Below are 18028 nucleotides of genomic sequence, written 5' to 3'. Positions count from 1 at the left end.
ATTGGTCAGGACGTCAGTGATAACGCCTTGCTCTTCTTTGAAATAGTGCTGTGGAATCTTATATGTCTTTCAAGTGGGGAGGTGGCATAGTGGTATTGACACTGGACCAGTATTCAAGAGGCCCAGGGGAATACTCTGCAGACCTGGGTTCGAATCCCCCCCACAGCAGAAAGTGAAACTTGAATTTAACAAATATCTGGAATTAAAAGTCTGATGACCACCACAAAACTATTGCCGATTACCATTAAAACCCATCTGGTTCACCAATGTCCCTTAGGGAAAGAAATCTGCCGTCCTTACCTGGTCTGGCCTATATGTGACTCCAGACCCACAGCAATGTGGTTGACTCTTAAAAGCCCTCTGAACATGGGCAATTGGGGAAGGGCAATAAATGCTGGCCCTACATCCCCTGAACAAATAAAAAATAAATCTGAGGGCAGATAGGGGTTCAGTTAAATGTTTCATCCAACAGTGCAGCTCTCCTTCAGTGTTAGCCTAGATTATTGAGCTCAAGTCTCTGGAGTGGGACTTGAGCAGAATCATCTGAATGAGGAGGTGAAAGTGCTACCTACTGAACCACTGCTGATAAAGGGAGGAAAACAAATACATATACACTTTTAGAGATGGTGCAATAATAATTATCTTCTCAGCCTGCAATATTATCCTCATTCTGCTGCTCATAATGAAAAAAAGGACTATTTTACCGAAGACCAGTTAAGATGCTACTTTAGCCAGTGTACAAAGAACAGTGTGCTGAATGCTACTATATGGCGGCAACATGGTTCTATTATACATGTTTCTTTTTATAGAACTAAGTTAGGCAATTTCATCCTGGAAAAAGTCTGGGGCAGGAGGGCTTCATAGGCTCATTGCTAATTTGTACTGCTGCAGCATTCCCTGTGCAGCTAAGCTGTCACGTTCAGAAGCTAGCTTGTGACCGAAAGCAGAAATCATGTTGATCTTGGAGCAATGCTACATTTAACATCCCCCATGTAAACAACAATAGAGGTGAGTCACTGCATTTTTCAGAGAGACCCTGATAGTGTTCTGAACGACATTTGTGGTCCAGTGCATTTTGGAAGATTCAGAAGTCCTTCAGAGTCAATTGCAAGAACTAGCAGAGGTAAATGCTTATTTTACAAGTTATCTTAATTTTCTTCTAAAAGCAATTTAGGGAACAATTAAAGGCTTAGTGCAATAACCATTCATTTTTGATGGATCCCATAGGAGGACAGGCATTTTTGGCCACAGCTGGATCAGATTAAGCGATGGACACCTCCTCTCTCTGCAGTTCCTGCCAAATCAAAAGACTCAGGACAAGAACGACTCGGCATCATTCTGTGAAACTCTAATGAGAAACTGATTATGTGCAATATATTGCATTAAATGTTCAACTCTTGTTAAGTGTACCATATTGCAGGACATGTATATATTTTGTACTAGAGATCTTCATTTAAACGGCTGTTTGTCCACATTAAATTCTAAAAATCAAATTTTGCTCTCAATTGAAAAGGCACTTCTAACAAGACAGCCACATGTGACTTGCTCAGAGCTCATCAAAAGCATTCAAACACAAAGCAAAGATTTAGAATAAACTGATGATAAGATTTCATGCACGGACTCTGAAAAAGCAACACTATAATTAGATATAATATACTGGAGCTACAAAAGCCAATTTTAATAAGAGTGGGGACAAACTCCTCATTCACATCAAAATTTCAATGAGATTTCTCCCCCACAAGATTTTTCTGCAATTTCCTTTCAAAACTATATTCGAGTTATGTAAGCATGGATGATCTTCAAGGGGAGTTGTATGAAAGGAATCAATTAATATGCTTTAGGTTTGGGATATCAATGTAAAACAAGGTGCCAGCTGTGGCTTAGTTGGTAACACTCCCACCTCCAAGTCAGGAGGCTGAGAGTACAAGTCCCACTGCAAACTTGAGCACAAAAATCTAGGCTCACACTCCCAGTGCAGTACGGAGGAAGTGCTGCACTGTCAGAAAATCACCTTTCAGGTAATGTGTTAAATAGACGTCCTGTCCATCCTCTCGGATGGCCATAAAAGATCTCACTGCAATATCTCTGTGAAGAACAGGAGAGTTATCCTTCATGTCCTGGACCATATATATCCCTCAACATCACAAAAAAATCTGATCATTATGACATTGAACTTTGTGGGAATTTGCTGTGCATAAATTGTCTGTCAAATTTCCTACAACAGTGACCAGCTGCACTCCAAAGAAAAGTACTTCATTGGCTGCAAGGTGCAAGGTCCCAGAAAGCCTTGCAATTGCAATGGAAATGCAAGCATTTCTCTTTTCCCTCCCAATTGCTGAACATTGTGGGATTGCCCCATCAGATACAGATCCATTAGAACACAAGGGCAAACTATTGTCAGCTAAATGCTGGCTTATTCTGGATTCGGAAATCTGATCTGGAACAGAAATCATCCATTTACCTGTTGCAGCTCCTTCTGTAATATTGCCATAGAAAGTCGAAGCAATAAACTCTGGTCTGTTATCATTCTGGTCGATGACATTGATAAATATTTCTACCGGTTGTTCAACAATTTCACCAAGTTCATCTTTTGCAACAGCAATCAGCTATGCAGAAGGGATGAGAAGAATGGTCATTACAGTAACCATATCATTACAATAAGCAACTTTTTATACTGAACAAAAAACATAAATCCTACGGAGCCCATGGTCTAGTTGGTTGTTTAACAGATTGAAATAGATCTATATACTTTACCTTGTTGGTTAGTAAATCAACCCCTCCCACCCCCACCCATTCCAGAGATAGTATTTTAAGTGTCAAATCCACTGAAGTAAACAGATGTTTTTACCACTAACTGGTGCTTGAGAATAGTGACAAAATATTCCTCAATTTTAAGAAACTATTGATATATAGCATGTTTCCTCTATTACACTTTATAATGAGTACCTTTGCAGCAGTGCTACTACAGGTTTCATTTATACCCAATTTGTTATGGCAAACAGAGCTAAATTAGCATGGAGCAGGAGTCTGTAGCAACAAATTTAAGCTGCCAACCCAGAGTGTTTCATATTTCAAATAGTTTTATTTATGTCGTTCAAACATCAGAAGTTTTGAGTGTCAGACTAAGGAAACATGATTGGCCCAAGTTCAGAAGTGCTTAAAATTAAACATAATGTTTGGGTTTTTTTAATTAAAGGTTCAAAACCTTCTGGAAGAGAGTGACTAACCCCATTGTTCATCTTGTCAACATTTGGTTTACCCTTTTCAAACTTTCCTATATATATTTTTTCCTTCCCCAACACCAAAAGACAAGTATCAAAGCCCAGGTAACTGCTCATTCTCATGCCATGTGCTTCTATCTTGAGCGGCCAGTTTTTGTTTTGAAGCTATTGGTCAGCCTTTGCTAGATTTTTAGATTGGAATATACGCATAAACCAATGAGCATGGGTTGTGCTAACCAGTGTTGTTACTCAAGACTTTAAACTTATCCCTAGACTTTGATCTTCCCAGTTAAACAGAGCAATCATGATGAGAGAATCATTAATTTACAGGATGGAGGAGAGAAGAGGTCACTTGATTGACATTGTTACTCCTTTGTTCAATGTTGCTTCCTGACTCATGCAAAGTAGCAAAGATCATTTTAACAACAAGTCACTGTGTCACGGCAGCTGGCGGGGGGAGGTGGGATTAGAAGTGACGGAACTCACTTTATATGAAGGTATTTGCTCTCGGTCTAAAGGTTGATGCACTCGAACTGCACCAGAGTGCTTATCTATGCTAAAAACTCCCTTGGGTGGCTCATTAGTTCCAGGTCCTGAGATATAATAGTATATTTTAATTTCCTTTTTCAGACTGGACTCGATCTGGAAAAAAAAAATGAACACAATTCAATGAGAACATAATTTTGAAACCACATAACGCAAGTCAGAATAATCACATCAGTTCTGGTGAGTTTGGCAGGGAGTGTGTGTGTGCGTGTGCGTGTGCGTGTGCGTGTGCGCGTGCGCGTGCGCGTGCGCGTGCGTGTGCGTGTGTGTGGCGGGAGGGGGGGGGCGTGGGGAGTGGGGGGGGTGAAGAGGATAAAGAAGATTGTGGTTTCAAAAACAAAACCAAATAGCTAGGGCATCAAGGTTCCTCATCCCAATTACTATCCAGCAATTCCAGCGAGAAAGTGTGGAGTGCACATTTTTGGGGGTGCAGGATCCAACCCTGCAGCTGAGAGGTGTCCAGGACTCACCAGATAGTGAGGGTCAGCTGTCAGTGATGGTAGTGATCGAGAGGGGGATTAAACGTGGGGTCACGAGGAGCAAGCCTCTTGTTCCTGGATCCACATTCAGGTAGATTCCTTAACTCCTTTGTTGCATAAAATCTTTATGATTGGTTTGTCCTGAGGCAGCGCCTTCATGGACTGCACTTGGGGAAACCAATGCTGCAACCAAGGCCTCAAGTAGGTGTTAGGACCTTTGGATGTGCAAATAAAGAGCATACCACCAGCATCAGGCAGGAGTAAAAGCTGTTTCTGGTTTATGCTGTATTGTTGCAGGGTGCGAGAGAGGGAGAGGAAGTGCGAGAGCACGCGCGCGAGAGAGAGAGAGAGAGAGGGAGGGAGGGCGAGAGCTCGCGCACGCGCGCGCGCAAGAGAGAGAGAGAGAGAGGGAGGGAGGGCGAGAGCGCGCGCGCGCGAGAGAGAGAGGGAGGGAGGGCGAGAGCGCGCGCGCGCGAGAGAGAGAGGGGGAGGGAGGGCGAGAGCGCGAGAGAGAGGGAGGGAGTGCAAGAGCGCGCGCGCGCGAGAGAGAGAGGGAGCGCGCGAGAGAGAGAGAGGGAGGGACCGCGCGAGAGAGAGAGAGAGGGAGGGAGCGCGCGCGAGAGAGAGAGAGAGGGAGGGAGCGCGCGAGAGAGAGAGAGAGGGAGAGAGGGAGCGCGCGAGAGAGAGAGAGAGGGAGAGAGGGAGCGCGCGAGAGAGAGAGAGAGAGAGAGGGAGCGCGCGAGAGAGAGAGAGGGAGAGAGAGGGAGCGCGCGAGAGAGAGAGAGGGAGAGAGAGGGAGCGCGCGCGAGAGAGGGAGTGCGCGCGAGAGAGAGAGAGAGAGAGAGGGAGCGCGCGCGAGAGAGAGAGGGAGCGCGCGCGAGAGAGAGAGGGAGCGCGCGCGAGAGAGAGAGGGAGCGCGCGCGAGAGAGAGAGGGAGCGCGCGCGAGAGAGAGAGGGAGCGCGCGCGAGAGAGAGAGGGAGCGCGCGCGAGAGAGAGAGCGCGCGCGAGAGAGGGAGCGCGCGCGAGAGAGGGAGCGCGCGCGAGAGAGGGAGCGCGCGCGAGAGAGGGAGCGCGCGCGAGAGAGGGAGCGCGCGCGAGAGAGGGAGCGCGCGCGAGAGAGGGAGCGCGCGCGAGAGAGGGAGCGCGCGCGAGAGAGGGAGCGCGCGCGAGAGAGGGAGCGCGCGCGAGAGAGGGAGCGCGCGAGAGAGAGGGAGCGCGCGAGAGAGAGGGAGCGCGCGAGAGAGAGGGAGAGGGAGCGCGCGAGAGAGAGGGAGAGGGAGCGCGCGAGAGAGAGGGAGAGGGAGCGCGCGAGAGAGAGGGAGAGGGAGCGCGCGAGAGAGAGGGAGAGGGAGCGCGCGAGAGAGAGGGAGAGGGAGCGCGCGAGAGAGAGAGAGAGGGAGCGCGCGAGAGAGAGAGAGAGAGAGAGGGAGCGCGCGAGAGAGAGAGAGGGAGCGCGCGAGAGAGAGAGAGAGAGAGGGAGCGCGCGAGAGAGAGAGAGAGAGAGGGAGCGCGCGAGAGAGAGAGAGAGAGAGGGAGCGCGCGAGAGAGAGAGAGAGAGAGGGAGCGCGCGAGAGAGAGAGAGAGAGAGAGAGGGAGCGCGCGAGAGAGAGAGAGAGAGAGAGAGAGGGAGCGCGCGAGAGAGAGAGAGGGAGCGCGCGAGAGAGAGAGAGAGAGAGAGGGAGCGCGCGAGAGAGAGAGAGAGAGAGGGAGCGCGCGAGAGAGAGAGAGAGAGAGAGGGAGCGCGCGCGAGAGAGAGAGAGAGAGAGGGAGCGCGCGCGCGAGAGAGAGAGAGAGAGAGGGAGCGCGCGCGCGCGAGAGAGAGGGAAGTAGAGGGAGGCGCGCGCGCGAGAGAGAGAGGGAGCGCGCGCGCGAGAGAGAGAGGGAGCGCGCGCGGCGAGGTGAGGGAGCCGGAGAGAGGGAGCGCGCGCGCGAGAGAGAGAGGGAGGCGCGCGCGCGAGAGAGAGAGGGGAGCGCGCGCATGCGAGAGAGAGAGGGAGCGCGCGCGCTGAGAGAGAGGGAGGCGCGCGCGAGAGAGAGAGGGAGCGCGCGCGCGAGAGAGAGAGGGAGCGCGCGCAAGAGAGAGAGAGGGAGCGCGCGCGCGAGAGAGAGGGAGCGCGCGCGAGAGAGAGAGAGAGGGAGCGCGCGCGAGAGAGAGAGGAGCGCGCGCTGAGAGAGAGAGGGAGCGCGCGAGAGAGAGAGAGAGAGGGAGCGCGCGAGAGAGAGAGAGAGAGAGAGAGCGCGCGAGAGAGAGAGAGAGAGAGAGAGGGAGCGCGTGAGAGAGAGAGAGAGAGAGAGAGCGCGCGAGAGAGAGAGAGAGAGAGAGAGGGAGCGCGCGAGAGAGAGGGAGCGCGCGAGAGAGAGAGAGGGAGCGCGCGAGAGAGAGAGAGAGAGGGAGCGCGCGAGAGAGAGAGAGAGAGAGAGAGCGCGCGAGAGAGAGAGAGAGAGAGAGAGGGAGCGCGCGAGAGAGAGAGAGAGAGGGGAGCGCGCGAGAGAGAGAGAGAGAGGGAGCGCGCGAGAGAGAGAGAGAGAGGGAGCGCGCGAGAGAGAGAGAGAGAGGGAGCGCGCGCGAGAGAGGGAGCGCGCGCGAGAGAGGGAGCGCGCGCGAGAGAGGGAGCGCGCGCGAGAGAGGGAGCGCGCGCGAGAGAGGGAGCGCGCGCGAGAGAGGGAGCGCGCGCGAGAGAGGGAGCGCGCGCGAGAGAGGGAGCGCGCGCGAGAGAGGGAGCGCGCGAGAGAGAGGGAGCGCGCGAGAGAGAGGGAGCGCGCGAGAGAGAGGGAGCGCGCGAGAGAGAGAGAGGGAGCGCGCGAGAGAGAGAGAGAGAGGGAGCGCGCGAGAGAGAGAGAGAGAGAGGGAGCGCGCGAGAGAGAGAGAGAGAGGGAGCGCGCGAGAGAGAGAGAGAGAGAGAGGGAGCGCGCGAGAGAGAGAGAGAGAGAGAGAGGGAGCGCGCGAGAGAGAGAGAGAGAGAGAGGGAGCGCGCGAGAGAGAGAGAGAGAGAGAGAGGGAGCGCGCGAGAGAGAGAGAGAGAGAGAGAGGGAGCGCGCGAGAGAGAGAGAGAGAGAGGGAGCGCGCGAGAGAGAGAGAGAGAGAGGGAGCGCGCGAGAGAGAGAGAGAGAGGGAGCGCGCGAGAGAGAGAGAGAGAGGGAGCGCGCGAGAGAGAGAGAGAGAGGGAGCGCGCGAGAGAGAGAGAGAGAGGGAGCCCGCGAGAGAGAGAGAGAGGGAGCGCGAGAGAGAGAGAGAGGGAGCGCGCGAGAGAGAGAGAGGGAGCGCGCGAGAGAGAGACAGAGGGCGCTCGAGAGAGAGAGAGGGAGCGCGCGAGAGAGACAGAGGGCGCGCGAGAGAGAGAGAGAGGGGAGCGCGCGAGAGAGAGAGAGGGAGCGCGCGAGAGAGAGAGAGGGAGCGCGCGAGAGAGAGAGAGGGAGCGCGCGAGAGAGAGAGAGGGAGCGCGCGAGAGAGAGAGAGGGAGCGCGCGAGAGAGAGAGAGGGAGCGCGCGAGAGAGAGAGAGGGAGCGCGCGAGAGAGGAGAGGGACCGCGAGAGAGGAGAGAGGGAGCGCGCGAGAGAGGGAGAGAGGGAGCGCGCGAGAGAGGGAGCGCGCAGAGAGAGGGAGCGCGCAGAGAGAGGAGCGCGCGGAGAGAGAGGGGAGCGCGCGCGTGAGAGAGAAGGAGCGCGCGCGAGAGAGAGAAGGAGCGCGCGCGAGAGAGAGAAGGAGCGCGCGCGAGAGAGAGAAGGAGAGCGCGCGAGAGAGAGAAGGAGCGCGCGCGAGAGAGAGAAGGAGCGCGCGCGAGAGAGAGAAGGAGCGCGCGCGAGAGAGAGAAGGAGCGCGCGCGAGAGAGAGAAGGAGCGCGCGCGAGAGAGAGAAGGAGCGCGCGAGAGAGAGAGAAGGAGCGCGCGAGACTGAGAGAAGGAGCGCGCGAGACTGAGAGAAGGAGCGCGCGAGACTGAGAGAAGGAGCGCGCGAGACTGAGAGAAGGAGCGCGCGAGAGAGAGAGAAGGAGCGCGCGAGAGAGAGAGAAGGAGCGCGCGAGAGAGAGAGAAGGAGCGCGCGAGAGAGAGAGAAGGAGCGCGCGAGACTGAGAGAAGGAGCGCGCGAGAGAGAGAGAAGGAGCGCGCGAGAGAGAGAGAAGGAGCGCGCGCGAGAGAGAGAGAGGAGCCCGCGCGAGAGAGAGAGGAGGCCCGCGCGAGAGAGAGAGAGGAGCCCGCGCGAGAGAGAGAGAGGAGGCCCGCGCGAGAGAGAGAGAGGAGCCCGCGCGAGAGAGAGAGAGGAGCCCGCGCGAGAGAGAGAGAGGCCGCGAGAGAGAGAGGACCCGCGCGAGAGAGAGAGAGGAGCCCGCGCGAGAGAGAGAGAGGAGCCCGCGCGAGAGAGAGAGAGGAGCCCGCGCGAGAGAGAGAGAGGAGCCCGCGCGAGAGAGAGAGAGGAGCCCGCGCGAGAGAGAGAGAGGAGCCCGCGCGAGAGAGAGAGAGGAGCCCGCGCGAGAGAGAGAGGAGGGAGCCCGCGCGAGAGAGAGAGAGGAGCCCGCGCGAGAGAGAGAGAGGAGCCCGCGCGAGAGAGAGAGAGGAGCCCGCGCGAGAGAGAGGAGGAGCGCGCGCGAGAGAGAGAAGGAGCGCGCGAGAGAGAGAAGGAGCGCGCGCGAGAGAGAGAAGGAGCGCGAGCGAGAGAGAAGGAGCGCGAGCGAGAGAGAAGGAGCGCGAGCGAGAGAGAAGGAGCGCGAGCGAGTGAGAAGGAGCGCGAGCGAGAGAGAAGGAGCGCGAGCGAGAGAGAGAGAGGAGCGCGAGCGAGAGAGAGAGAGGAGCGCGAGCGAGAGAGAGAGAGGAGCGCGAGCGAGAGAGAGAGAGGAGCGCGAGCGAGAGAGAGAGAGGAGCGCGAGCGAGAGAGAGAGAGGAGCGCGAGCGAGAGAGAAGGAGCGCGAGCGAGAGAGAAGGAGCGCGAGCGAGAGAGAGAGAGGAGCGCGAGCGAGAGAGAGAGAGGAGCGCGAGCGAGAGAGAGAGAGGAGCGCGAGCGAGAGAGAGAGAGGAGCGCGAGCGAGAGAGAGAGAGGAGCGCGAGCGAGAGAGAGAGAGGAGCGCGAGCGAGAGAGAGAGAGGAGCGCGAGCGAGAGAGAGAGAGGAGCGCGAGCGAGAGAGAGAGAGAGAGAGGAGCGCGAGCGAGAGAGAGAGAGAGGAGCGCGAGCGAGAGAGAGAGAGAGGAGCGCGAGCGAGAGAGAGAGAGAGGAGCGCGAGCGAGAGAGAGAGAGAGGAGCGCGAGCGAGAGAGAGAGAGAGGAGCGCGAGCGAGAGAGAGAGAGGAGCGCGAGCGAGAGAGAGAGAGGAGCGCGAGCGAGAGAGAGAGAGGAGCGCGAGCGAGAGAGAGAGAGGAGCGCGAGCGAGAGAGAGAGGAGCGCGAGCGAGAGAGAGAGAGGAGCGCGAGCGAGAGAGAGAGAGGAGCGCGAGCGAGAGAGAGAGAGGAGCGCGAGCGAGAGAGAGAGAGGAGCGCGAGCGAGAGAGAGAGAGGAGCGCGAGCGAGAGAGAGAGAGGAGCGCGAGCGAGAGAGAGAGAGGAGCGCGAGCGAGAGAGAGAGAGGAGCGCGAGCGAGAGAGAGAGAGGAGCGCGAGCGAGAGAGAGAGAGGAGCGCGAGCGAGAGAGAGAGAGGAGCGCGAGCGAGAGAGAGAGAGGAGCGCGAGAGAGAGAGAGAGAGGAGCGCGAGAGAGAGAGAGAGAGGAGCGCGAGAGAGAGAGAGAGAGGAGCGCGAGAGAGAGAGAGAGAGGAGCGCGAGAGAGAGAGAGGAGCGCGAGCGAGAGAGGAGCGCGAGCGAGAGAGGAGCGCGAGCGAGAGAGGAGCGCGAGCGAGAGAGAGAGAGGAGCGCGAGCGCGAGCGAGAGAGGAGCGCGAGCGAGAGCGAGAGAGGAGCGCGAGCGAGAGAGAGAGAGGAGCGCGAGCGAGAGAGAGAGAGGAGCGCGAGCGAGAGAGAGAGAGGAGCGCGAGCGAGAGAGAGAGAGGAGCGCGAGCGAGAGAGAGAGAGGAGCGCGAGCGAGAGAGAGAGAGGAGCGCGAGCGAGAGAGAGAGAGGAGCGCGAGCGAGAGAGAGAGAGGAGCGCGAGCGAGAGAGAGAGAGGAGCGCGAGAGAGAGAGAGGAGCGCGAGAGAGAGAGAGGAGCGCGAGCGAGAGAGAGAGAAGGAGCGCGCGAGAGAGAGAGAAGGAGCGCGCGAGAGAGAGAGAAGGAGCGCGCGAGAGAGAGAGAAGGAGCGCGCGAGAGAGAGAGAAGGAGCGCGCGAGAGAGAGAGAAGGAGCGCGCGCGAGAGAGAGAAGGAGCGCGCGCGAGAGAGAGAAGGAGCGCGCGCGAGAGAGAGAAGGAGCGCGCGCGAGAGAGAGAAGGAGCGCGCGCGAGAGAGAGAAGGAGCGCGCGCGAGAGAGAGAAGGAGCGCGCGCGAGAGAGAGAAGGAGCGCGCGCGAGAGAGAGAAGGAGCGCGCGCGAGAGAGAGAAGGAGCGCGCGCGAGAGAGAGAAGGAGCGCGCGCGAGAGAGAGAAGGAGCGCGCGCGAGAGAGAGAAGGAGCGCGCGCGAGAGAGAGAAGGAGCGCGCGCGAGAGAGAGAAGGAGCGCGCGCGAGAGAGAGAAGGAGCGCGCGCGAGAGAGAGAGGAGCGCGAGCGAGAGAGAAGGAGCGCGCGCGAGAGAGAGAGGAGCGCGCGCGAGAGAGAGAGGAGCGCGAGCGAGAGAGAGAGAGGAGCGCGAGCGAGAGAGAGAGAGGAGCGCGAGCGAGAGAGAGAGAGGAGCGCGAGCGAGAGAGAGAGAGGAGCGCGAGCGAGAGAGAGAGAGGAGCGCGAGCGAGAGAGAGAGAGGAGCGCGAGCGAGAGAGAGAGAGGAGCGCGAGCGAGAGAGAGAGAGGAGCGCGAGCGAGAGAGAGAGAGGAGCGCGAGCGAGAGAGAGAGAAGAGCGCGAGAGAGAGAGAGAGAGGAGCGCGAGAGAGAGAGAGAGAGGAGCGCGAGAGAGAGAGAGAGAGGAGCGCGAGAGAGAGAGAGAGAGGAGCGCGAGAGAGAGAGAGAGAGAGAGGAGCGCGAGAGAGAGAGAGAGAGAGAGGAGCGCGAGAGAGAGAGAGGAGCGCGAGAGAGAGAGAGGAGCGCGAGAGAGAGAGAGGAGCGCGAGAGAGAGAGAGGAGCGCGAGAGAGAGAGAGGAGCGCGAGAGAGAGAGAGGAGCGCGAGAGAGAGAGAGAGGAGCGCGAGCGAGAGAGAGAGAGAGGAGCGCGAGCGAGAGAGAGAGGAGCGCGAGCGAGAGAGAGAGAGAGGAGCGCGAGCGAGAGAGAGAGAGAGGAGCGCGAGCGAGAGAGAGAGAGAGGAGCGCGAGCGAGAGAGAGAGAGAGGAGCGCGAGCGAGAGAGAGAGAGAGGAGCGCGAGAGAGAGAGAGGAGCGCGAGAGAGAGAGAGGAGCGCGAGAGAGAGAGAGGAGCGCGAGAGAGAGAGAGGAGCGCGAGAGTGAGAGAGGAGCGCGAGAGTGAGAGAGGAGCGCGAGAGTGAGAGAGGAGCGCGAGAGTGAGAGAGGAGCGAGAGAGAGAGAGAGGAGCGAGAGAGAGAGAGGAGCGAGAGAGAGAGAGGAGCGCGAGAGAGAGAGGAGCGCGAGAGAGAGAGGAGCGCGAGAGAGAGAGGAGCGCGAGAGAGAGAAGGAGCGCGAGAGAGAGAAGGAGCGCGAGAGAGAGAGAGGAGCGCGAGAGAGAGAGAGGAGGAGCGCGAGAGAGAGAGAGGAGGAGCGCGAGAGAGAGAGAGAAGGAGCGCGAGAGAGAGAGAGGAGCGCGCGCGAGAGAGAGAAGGAGCGCGCGAGAGAGAGAGAAGGAGCGCGCGAGAGAGAGAGAAGGAGCGCGCGAGAGAGAGAGAAGGAGCGCGCGCGAGAGAGAGAAGGAGCGCGCGCGAGAGAGAGAAGGAGCGCGCGCGAGAGAGAGAAGGAGCGCGCGCGAGAGAGAGAAGGAGCGCGCGCGAGAGAGAGAAGGAGCGCGCGCGAGAGAGAGAAGGAGCGCGCGCGAGAAAGAGAAGGAGCGCGCGCGAGAGAGAGAAGGAGCGCGCGCGAGAGAGAGAAGGAGCGCGCGCGAGAGAGAGAAGGAGCGCGCGCGAGAGAAGCGCGCGCGAGAGAAGCGCGCGCGAGAGAGAGGAGCGCGAGAGAGAGAGAGGAGCGCGAGAGAGAGAGAGGAGCGCGAGAGAGAGAGAGGAGCGCGAGAGAGAGAGAGGAGCGCGAGAGAGAGAGAGGAGCGCGAGAGAGAGAGAGGAGCGCGAGAGAGAGAGAGAGGAGCGCGAGAGAGAGAGAGAGGAGCGCGAGAGAGAGAGAGGAGCGCGAGAGAGAGAGAGGAGCGCGAGAGAGAGAGAGGAGCGCGAGAGAGAGAGAGGAGCGCGAGAGAGAGAGAGGAGCGCGAGAGAGAGAGAGGAGCGCGAGAGAGAGAGGAGCGCGAGAGAGAGAGGAGCGCGAGAGAGAGAGGAGCGCGAGAGAGAGAGGAGCGCGAGAGAGAGACAGAGAGAGAAGGAGCGCGAGCGAGAGAGAAGGAGCGCGAGCGAGAGAGAAGGAGCGCGAGCGAGAGAGAAGGAGCGCGAGCGAGAGAGAAGGAGCGCGAGCGAGAGAGAAGGAGCGCGAGCGAGAGAGAAGGAGCGCGAGCGAGAGAGAGAGAGGAGCCGAGCGAGAGAGAGAGAGGAGCGCGAGCGAGAGAGAGAGAGAGGAGCGCGAGCGAGAGAGAGAGAGGAGCGCGAGCGAGAGAGAGAGAGGAGCGCGAGCGAGAGAGAGAGAGGAGCGCGAGCGAGAGAGAGAGAGGAGCGCGAGCGAGAGAGAGAGAGAGGAGCGCGAGCGAGAGAGAGAGAGAGGAGCGCGAGAGAGAGAGAGAGAGAGGAGCGCGAGAGAGAGAGAGAGAGAGGAGCGCGAGAGAGAGAGAGAGAGGAGCGCGAGAGAGAGAGAGAGAGGAGCGCGAGAGAGAGAGAGAGAGGAGCGCGAGAGAGAGAGAGAGAGGAGCGCGAGAGAGAGAGAGAGAGGAGCGCGAGAGAGAGAGAGGAGCGCGAGAGAGAGAGGAGCGCGAGAGAGAGAGAGGAGCGCGAGAGAGAGAGAGGAGCGCGAGAGAGAGAGAGGAGCGCGAGAGAGAGAGAGAGGAGCGCGAGCGAGAGAGAGAGAGGAGCGCGAGCGAGAGAGAGAGAGAGGAGCGAGAGAGAGAGAGAGGAGCGCGAGAGAGAGAGAGGAGCGCGAGAGAGAGAGAGGAGCGCGAGAGAGAGAGAGGAGCGCGAGAGAGAGAGAGGAGCGCGAGAGTGAGAGAGGAGCGCGAGAGTGAGAGAGGAGCGCGAGAGTGAGAGAGGAGCGCGAGAGTGAGAGGAGCGCGAGAGTGAGAGGAGCGCGAGAGTGAGAGGAGCGCGAGAGTGAGAGAGGAGCGCGAGAGTGAGAGAGGAGCGCGAGAGTGAGAGAGGAGCGCGAGAGAGAGAGAGGAGCGCGCGCGAGAGAGAGAAGGAGCGCGCGAGAGAGAGAGAAGGAGCGCGCGAGAGAGAGAGAAGGAGCGCGCGAGAGAGAGAGAAGGAGCGCGCGAGAGAGAGAGAAGGAGCGCGCGAGAGAGAGAGAAGGAGCGCGCGAGAGAGAGAGAAGGAGCGCGCGCGAGAGAGAGAAGGAGCGCGCGCGAGAGAGAGAAGGAGCGCGCGCGAGAGAGAGAAGGAGCGCGCGCGAGAGAGAGACGGAGCGCGCGCGAGAGAGAGAAGGAGCGCGCGCGAGAGAGAGAAGGAGCGCGCGCGAGAGAGAGAAGGAGCGCGCGCGAGAGAGAGAAGGAGCGCGCGCGAGAGAAGCGCGAGAGAAGCGCGAGAGAGAGAGAGGAGCGCGAGAGAGAGAGAGGAGCGCGAGAGAGAGAGAGGAGCGCGAGAGAGAGAGAGGAGCGCGAGAGAGAGAGAGGAGCGCGAGAGAGAGAGAGGAGCGCGAGAGAGAGAGGAGCGCGAGAGAGAGACAGAGAGAGAAGGAGCGCGAGCGAGAGAGAAGGAGCGCGAGCGAGAGAGAAGGAGCGCGAGCGAGAGAGAAGGAGCGCGAGCGAGAGAGAAGGAGCGCGAGCGAGAGAGAAGGAGCGCAAGCGAGAGAGAAGGAGCGCGAGCGAGAGAGAAGGAGCGCGAGCGAGAGAGAGAGAGGAGCGCGAGCGAGAGAGAGAGAGGAGCGCGAGCGAGAGAGAGAGAGGAGCGCGAGCGAGAGAGAGAGAGGAGCGCGAGCGAGAGAGAGAGAGGAGCGCGAGCGAGAGAGAGAGAGGAGCGCGAGCGAGAGAGAGAGAGGAGCGCGAGCGAGAGAGAGAGAGAGGAGCGCGAGCGAGAGAGAGAGAGGAGCGCGAGCGAGAGAGAGAGAGGAGCGCGAGCGAGAGAGAGAGAGAGGAGCGCGAGCGAGAGAGAGAGAGGAGCGCGAGCGAGAGAGAGAGAGGAGCGCGAGAGAGAGAGAGGAGCGCGAGAGAGAGAGAGAGGAGCGCGAGAGAGAGAGAGAGGAGCGCGAGAGAGAGAGAGAGGAGCGCGAGAGAGAGAGAGAGAGGAGCGCGAGAGAGAGAGAGGAGCGCGAGAGAGAGAGAGGAGCGCGAGAGAGAGAGAGGAGCGCGAGAGAGAGAGGAGCGCGAGCGAGAGAGAGGAGCGCGAGAGAGAGAGGAGCGCGAGCGCGAGAGAGAGAGGAGCGCGAGCGAGAGAGAGAGAGAGGAGCGCGAGAGAGAGAGAGGAGCGCGAGAGAGAGAGAGGAGCGCGAGAGAGAGAGAGGAGCGCGAGAGAGAGAGAGGAGCGCGAGAGAGAGAGAGGAGCGCGAGAGAGAGAGGAGCGCGAGAGAGAGAGAGGAGCGCGAGAGAGAGAGAGGAGCGCGAGAGTGAGAGAGGAGCGCGAGAGTGAGAGGAGCGCGAGAGTGAGAGGAGCGCGAGAGTGAGAGGAGCGCGAGAGTGAGAGGAGCGCGAGAGTGAGAGGAGCGCGAGAGTGAGAGAGGAGCGAGAGAGAGAGAGGAGCGCGAGAGAGAGGAGCGCGAGAGAGAGGAGCGCGAGAGAGAAGGAGCGGGAGAGAGAAGGAGCGCGAGAGAGAAGGAGCGCGAGAGAGAGAAGGAGCGCGAGAGAGAGAAGGAGCGCGAGAGAGAGAAGGAGCGCGAGAGAGAGAAGGAGCGCGAGAGAGAGAAGGAGCGCGAGAGAGAGAAGGAGCGCGAGAGAGAGAAGGAGCGCGAGAGAGAGAGAGGAGCGCGAGAGAGAGGAGCGCGAGAGAGAGAGAGGAGCGCGAGAGAGAGAGAGGAGCGCGAGAGAGAGAGAGAGGAGCGCGAGAGAGAGAGAGAAGGAGCGCGAGAGAGAGAGAGAAGGAGCGCGAGAGAGAGAGAGAAGGAGCGCGAGAGAGAGAGAGAGAAGGAGCGCGAGAGAGAGAGAGAAGGAGCGCGAGAGAGAGAGAGAAGGAGCGCGAGAGAGAGAGAGAAGGAGCGCGAGAGAGAGAGAGAAGGAGCGCGAGAGAGAGAGAGAGAGGAGCGCGAGAGAGAGAGAGAGAGAGAAGGAGCGTGAGAGAGAGAGAGAGAGAAGGAGCGTGAGAGAGAGAGAGAGAGAGAAGGAGCGTGAGAGAGAGAGAGAGAAGGAGCGCGAGAGAGAGAGAGAAGGAGCGCGCGAGAGAGAGAGAGAGGAGCGCGAGAGAGAGAGAGAGAGAGAAGGAGCGTGAGAGAGAGAGAGAGAGAGAAGGAGCGTGAGAGAGAGAGAGAGAAGGAGCGCGAGAGAGAGAGGAGCGCGAGAAAGAGAGAGAGTAGCGCGAGAGAGAGAGAGAGGAGCGCGAGAGAGAGAGAGGAGCGCGAGAGAGAGAGAGAGGAGCGCGAGAGAGAGAGAGAGGAGCGCGAGAGAGAGAGAGAGGAGCGCGAGAGAGAGAGAGAGAGAGGAGCGCAAGAGAGAGAGAGAGAGGAGCGCAAGAGAGAGAGAGAGAGGAGCGCGAGAGAGAGAGAGAGGAGCGCGAGAGAGAGAGAGAGGAGCGCGAGAGAGAGAGAGAGGAGCGCGAGAGAGAGAGAGAGGAGCGCGAGAGAGAGAGAGAGGAGCGCGAGAGAGAGAGAGAGGAGCGCGAGAGAGAGAGAGAGAGGAGCGCGAGAGAGAGAGAGAAGCGCGAGAGAGAGAGGAGCGCGAGAGAGAGAGGAGCGCGAGAGAGAGAGGAGCGCGAGAGAGAGAGGAGCGCGAGAGAGAGAGAGAGGAGCGCGAGAGAGAGAGAGAGGAGCGCGAGAGAGAGAGAGAGAGAGGAGCGCGAGAGAGAGAGAGGAGCGTGAGAGAGAGAGAAGGAGCGTGAGAGAGAGAGAGAGAGAGAGAGAGAGAGAGAGAGAGAGAGAGGAGCGTGAGAGAGAGAGAGAGGAGCGCGAGAGAGAGAGAGGAGCGCGAGAGAGAGAGAGAAGGAGCGTGAGAGAGAGAGAGAGAAGGAGCGCGAAAGAGAGAGAGGGAGGGCGTGCGAGAGAGAGAGAGAGGGAGGGCGTGTGAGAGAGAGAGAGAGAGTGGGAGGGGGTAGGCATGCGAGAGAGAGAGAGAGAGGGAGGGCAGTGCGAGAGAGAGAGAGAGGGAGGGCGTGCGAGAGAGAGAGAGAGAGGGAGGGCGTGAGAGAGAGAGAGGGAGAGTGCGTGCGAGAGAGAGAGAGGAGGAGTGCGAGAGAGAGAGAGAGAGGAGGGCGTGTGTGAGAGAGAAAGAGTGTGAGAGATGCTAGCACTGAACGAAATATACAAGTTATAGAAAAAAAGCAGCTGGATTCATAAATATACAAGCCGTGCCTCATTAAGAGAAATGTGCAAAAAAAGGAAACAAGTTAATCTTAATGCACCACCATCTCACTGGTGTATATTTAAAAAAACACGCTTTTTTTAAAAAAAAAGCAAGAAACTAGTGACTAGAGGTTGAATTATACAAGGAGCCGGTTTCCTGAGGGGAACTCCTGTTGCTCTGCAGCCATCCAATGGCCATTAATAGGCTAGGGTAGGATGTCCATCATCAGGATGAGGAAGTCCCATCTGAGAGCTGCCAGTTAGAGGCCAAAGGTCTCCAGCACTTCAGGGCAGACGTGTCTGGCATTGGATCAGGGTTTAGGTGTGTATGGGGGAGGTCTCACTGGGTGAAAAGTGGACAGGGCCCAGCGAGGGGGCTGGGGGGGCACCTCCGATAGGTCAGGGAGGTGGTTAAGGAGGATTGTTTCCCCCCCCCCACCACCCCCCAAGCCCACACAAGGAAATCTACTAGGCTGGTTCACTTGGCGTGGGCCTCTCCAGACATCAGTTAGGCAGCAGCAGGATGAGGCCCTTAAGTGAGAAGTCATTGCCCACATAAGGGTCTCAATTGGCCCACTGGTGGCCAGGCTGCAGGTAGCCACCCCTGCTGCTGTTATAATTGCAGTGAGGGAAGGGGTAAGTAGGCAGGCAGTGGGCAGGCTGCCAGCTGTAATTAATGAGCCTTCAAACCCACCAGCTTTTACAGGGGGGTGTAAAATCCAGCCATGGATGACTATATATATCAGGAAAGCTGGTAACTCCTACCTAATTAAATAAGTTCAACAAAAAGTGTATTTCATTTTAATGCCTAGAAATAAAATAAAATGATGGCATAACCATTGGCATCTGTCCCCTGCCTCGACTTGCTCTCAAGTTGAAAAAAACAAGCTGCTATGATGCTTATACTCAAGAAAAGTTTCTTCATGAACCGTCAGCTTTCCAAATCATTTGTAACACGAGAAAGAAACTTGGAAATTTTGCTACTGACATTTGCACTGAGAAAAATATGTTGTTGTCGGAATGTTTTGGAATTTTCCATGGAAACAAGATGGTCACTCGTGTGTTGTCTTCTTACAGAATGAGGAAACACAGCTACAAGATTTAAAAAGTGTCA

At 57.9% G+C, this 18028-nt stretch overlaps 1 protein-coding gene across 1 annotated transcript in view; it reads right to left on the bottom strand.

Moving 5' to 3' along the window:
• The window catches only part of cdh31 (cadherin 31), a 68199-nt gene that overhangs the window by 23822 nt on the left and 26349 nt on the right, over nt 1–18028 (bottom strand). The window contains exons 5-6 of the mRNA XM_041191149.1: nt 3708–3863; nt 2462–2606 (exon numbers count right to left, since the gene is read on the bottom strand). Coding sequence (XP_041047083.1) covers nt 2462–2606; nt 3708–3863 — 301 coding nt within the window. The remainder of the gene's footprint in view (nt 1–2461; nt 2607–3707; nt 3864–18028) is intronic.

This window comes from Carcharodon carcharias, chromosome 7 (genome assembly GCF_017639515.1).
Source record: "Carcharodon carcharias isolate sCarCar2 chromosome 7, sCarCar2.pri, whole genome shotgun sequence".
NCBI classification, from domain to species: Eukaryota; Metazoa; Chordata; class Chondrichthyes; order Lamniformes; family Lamnidae; genus Carcharodon; species Carcharodon carcharias.
Note: the sequence above shows the minus strand (reverse complement) of the source record. Positions and strands in the feature narration are given on the sequence as shown.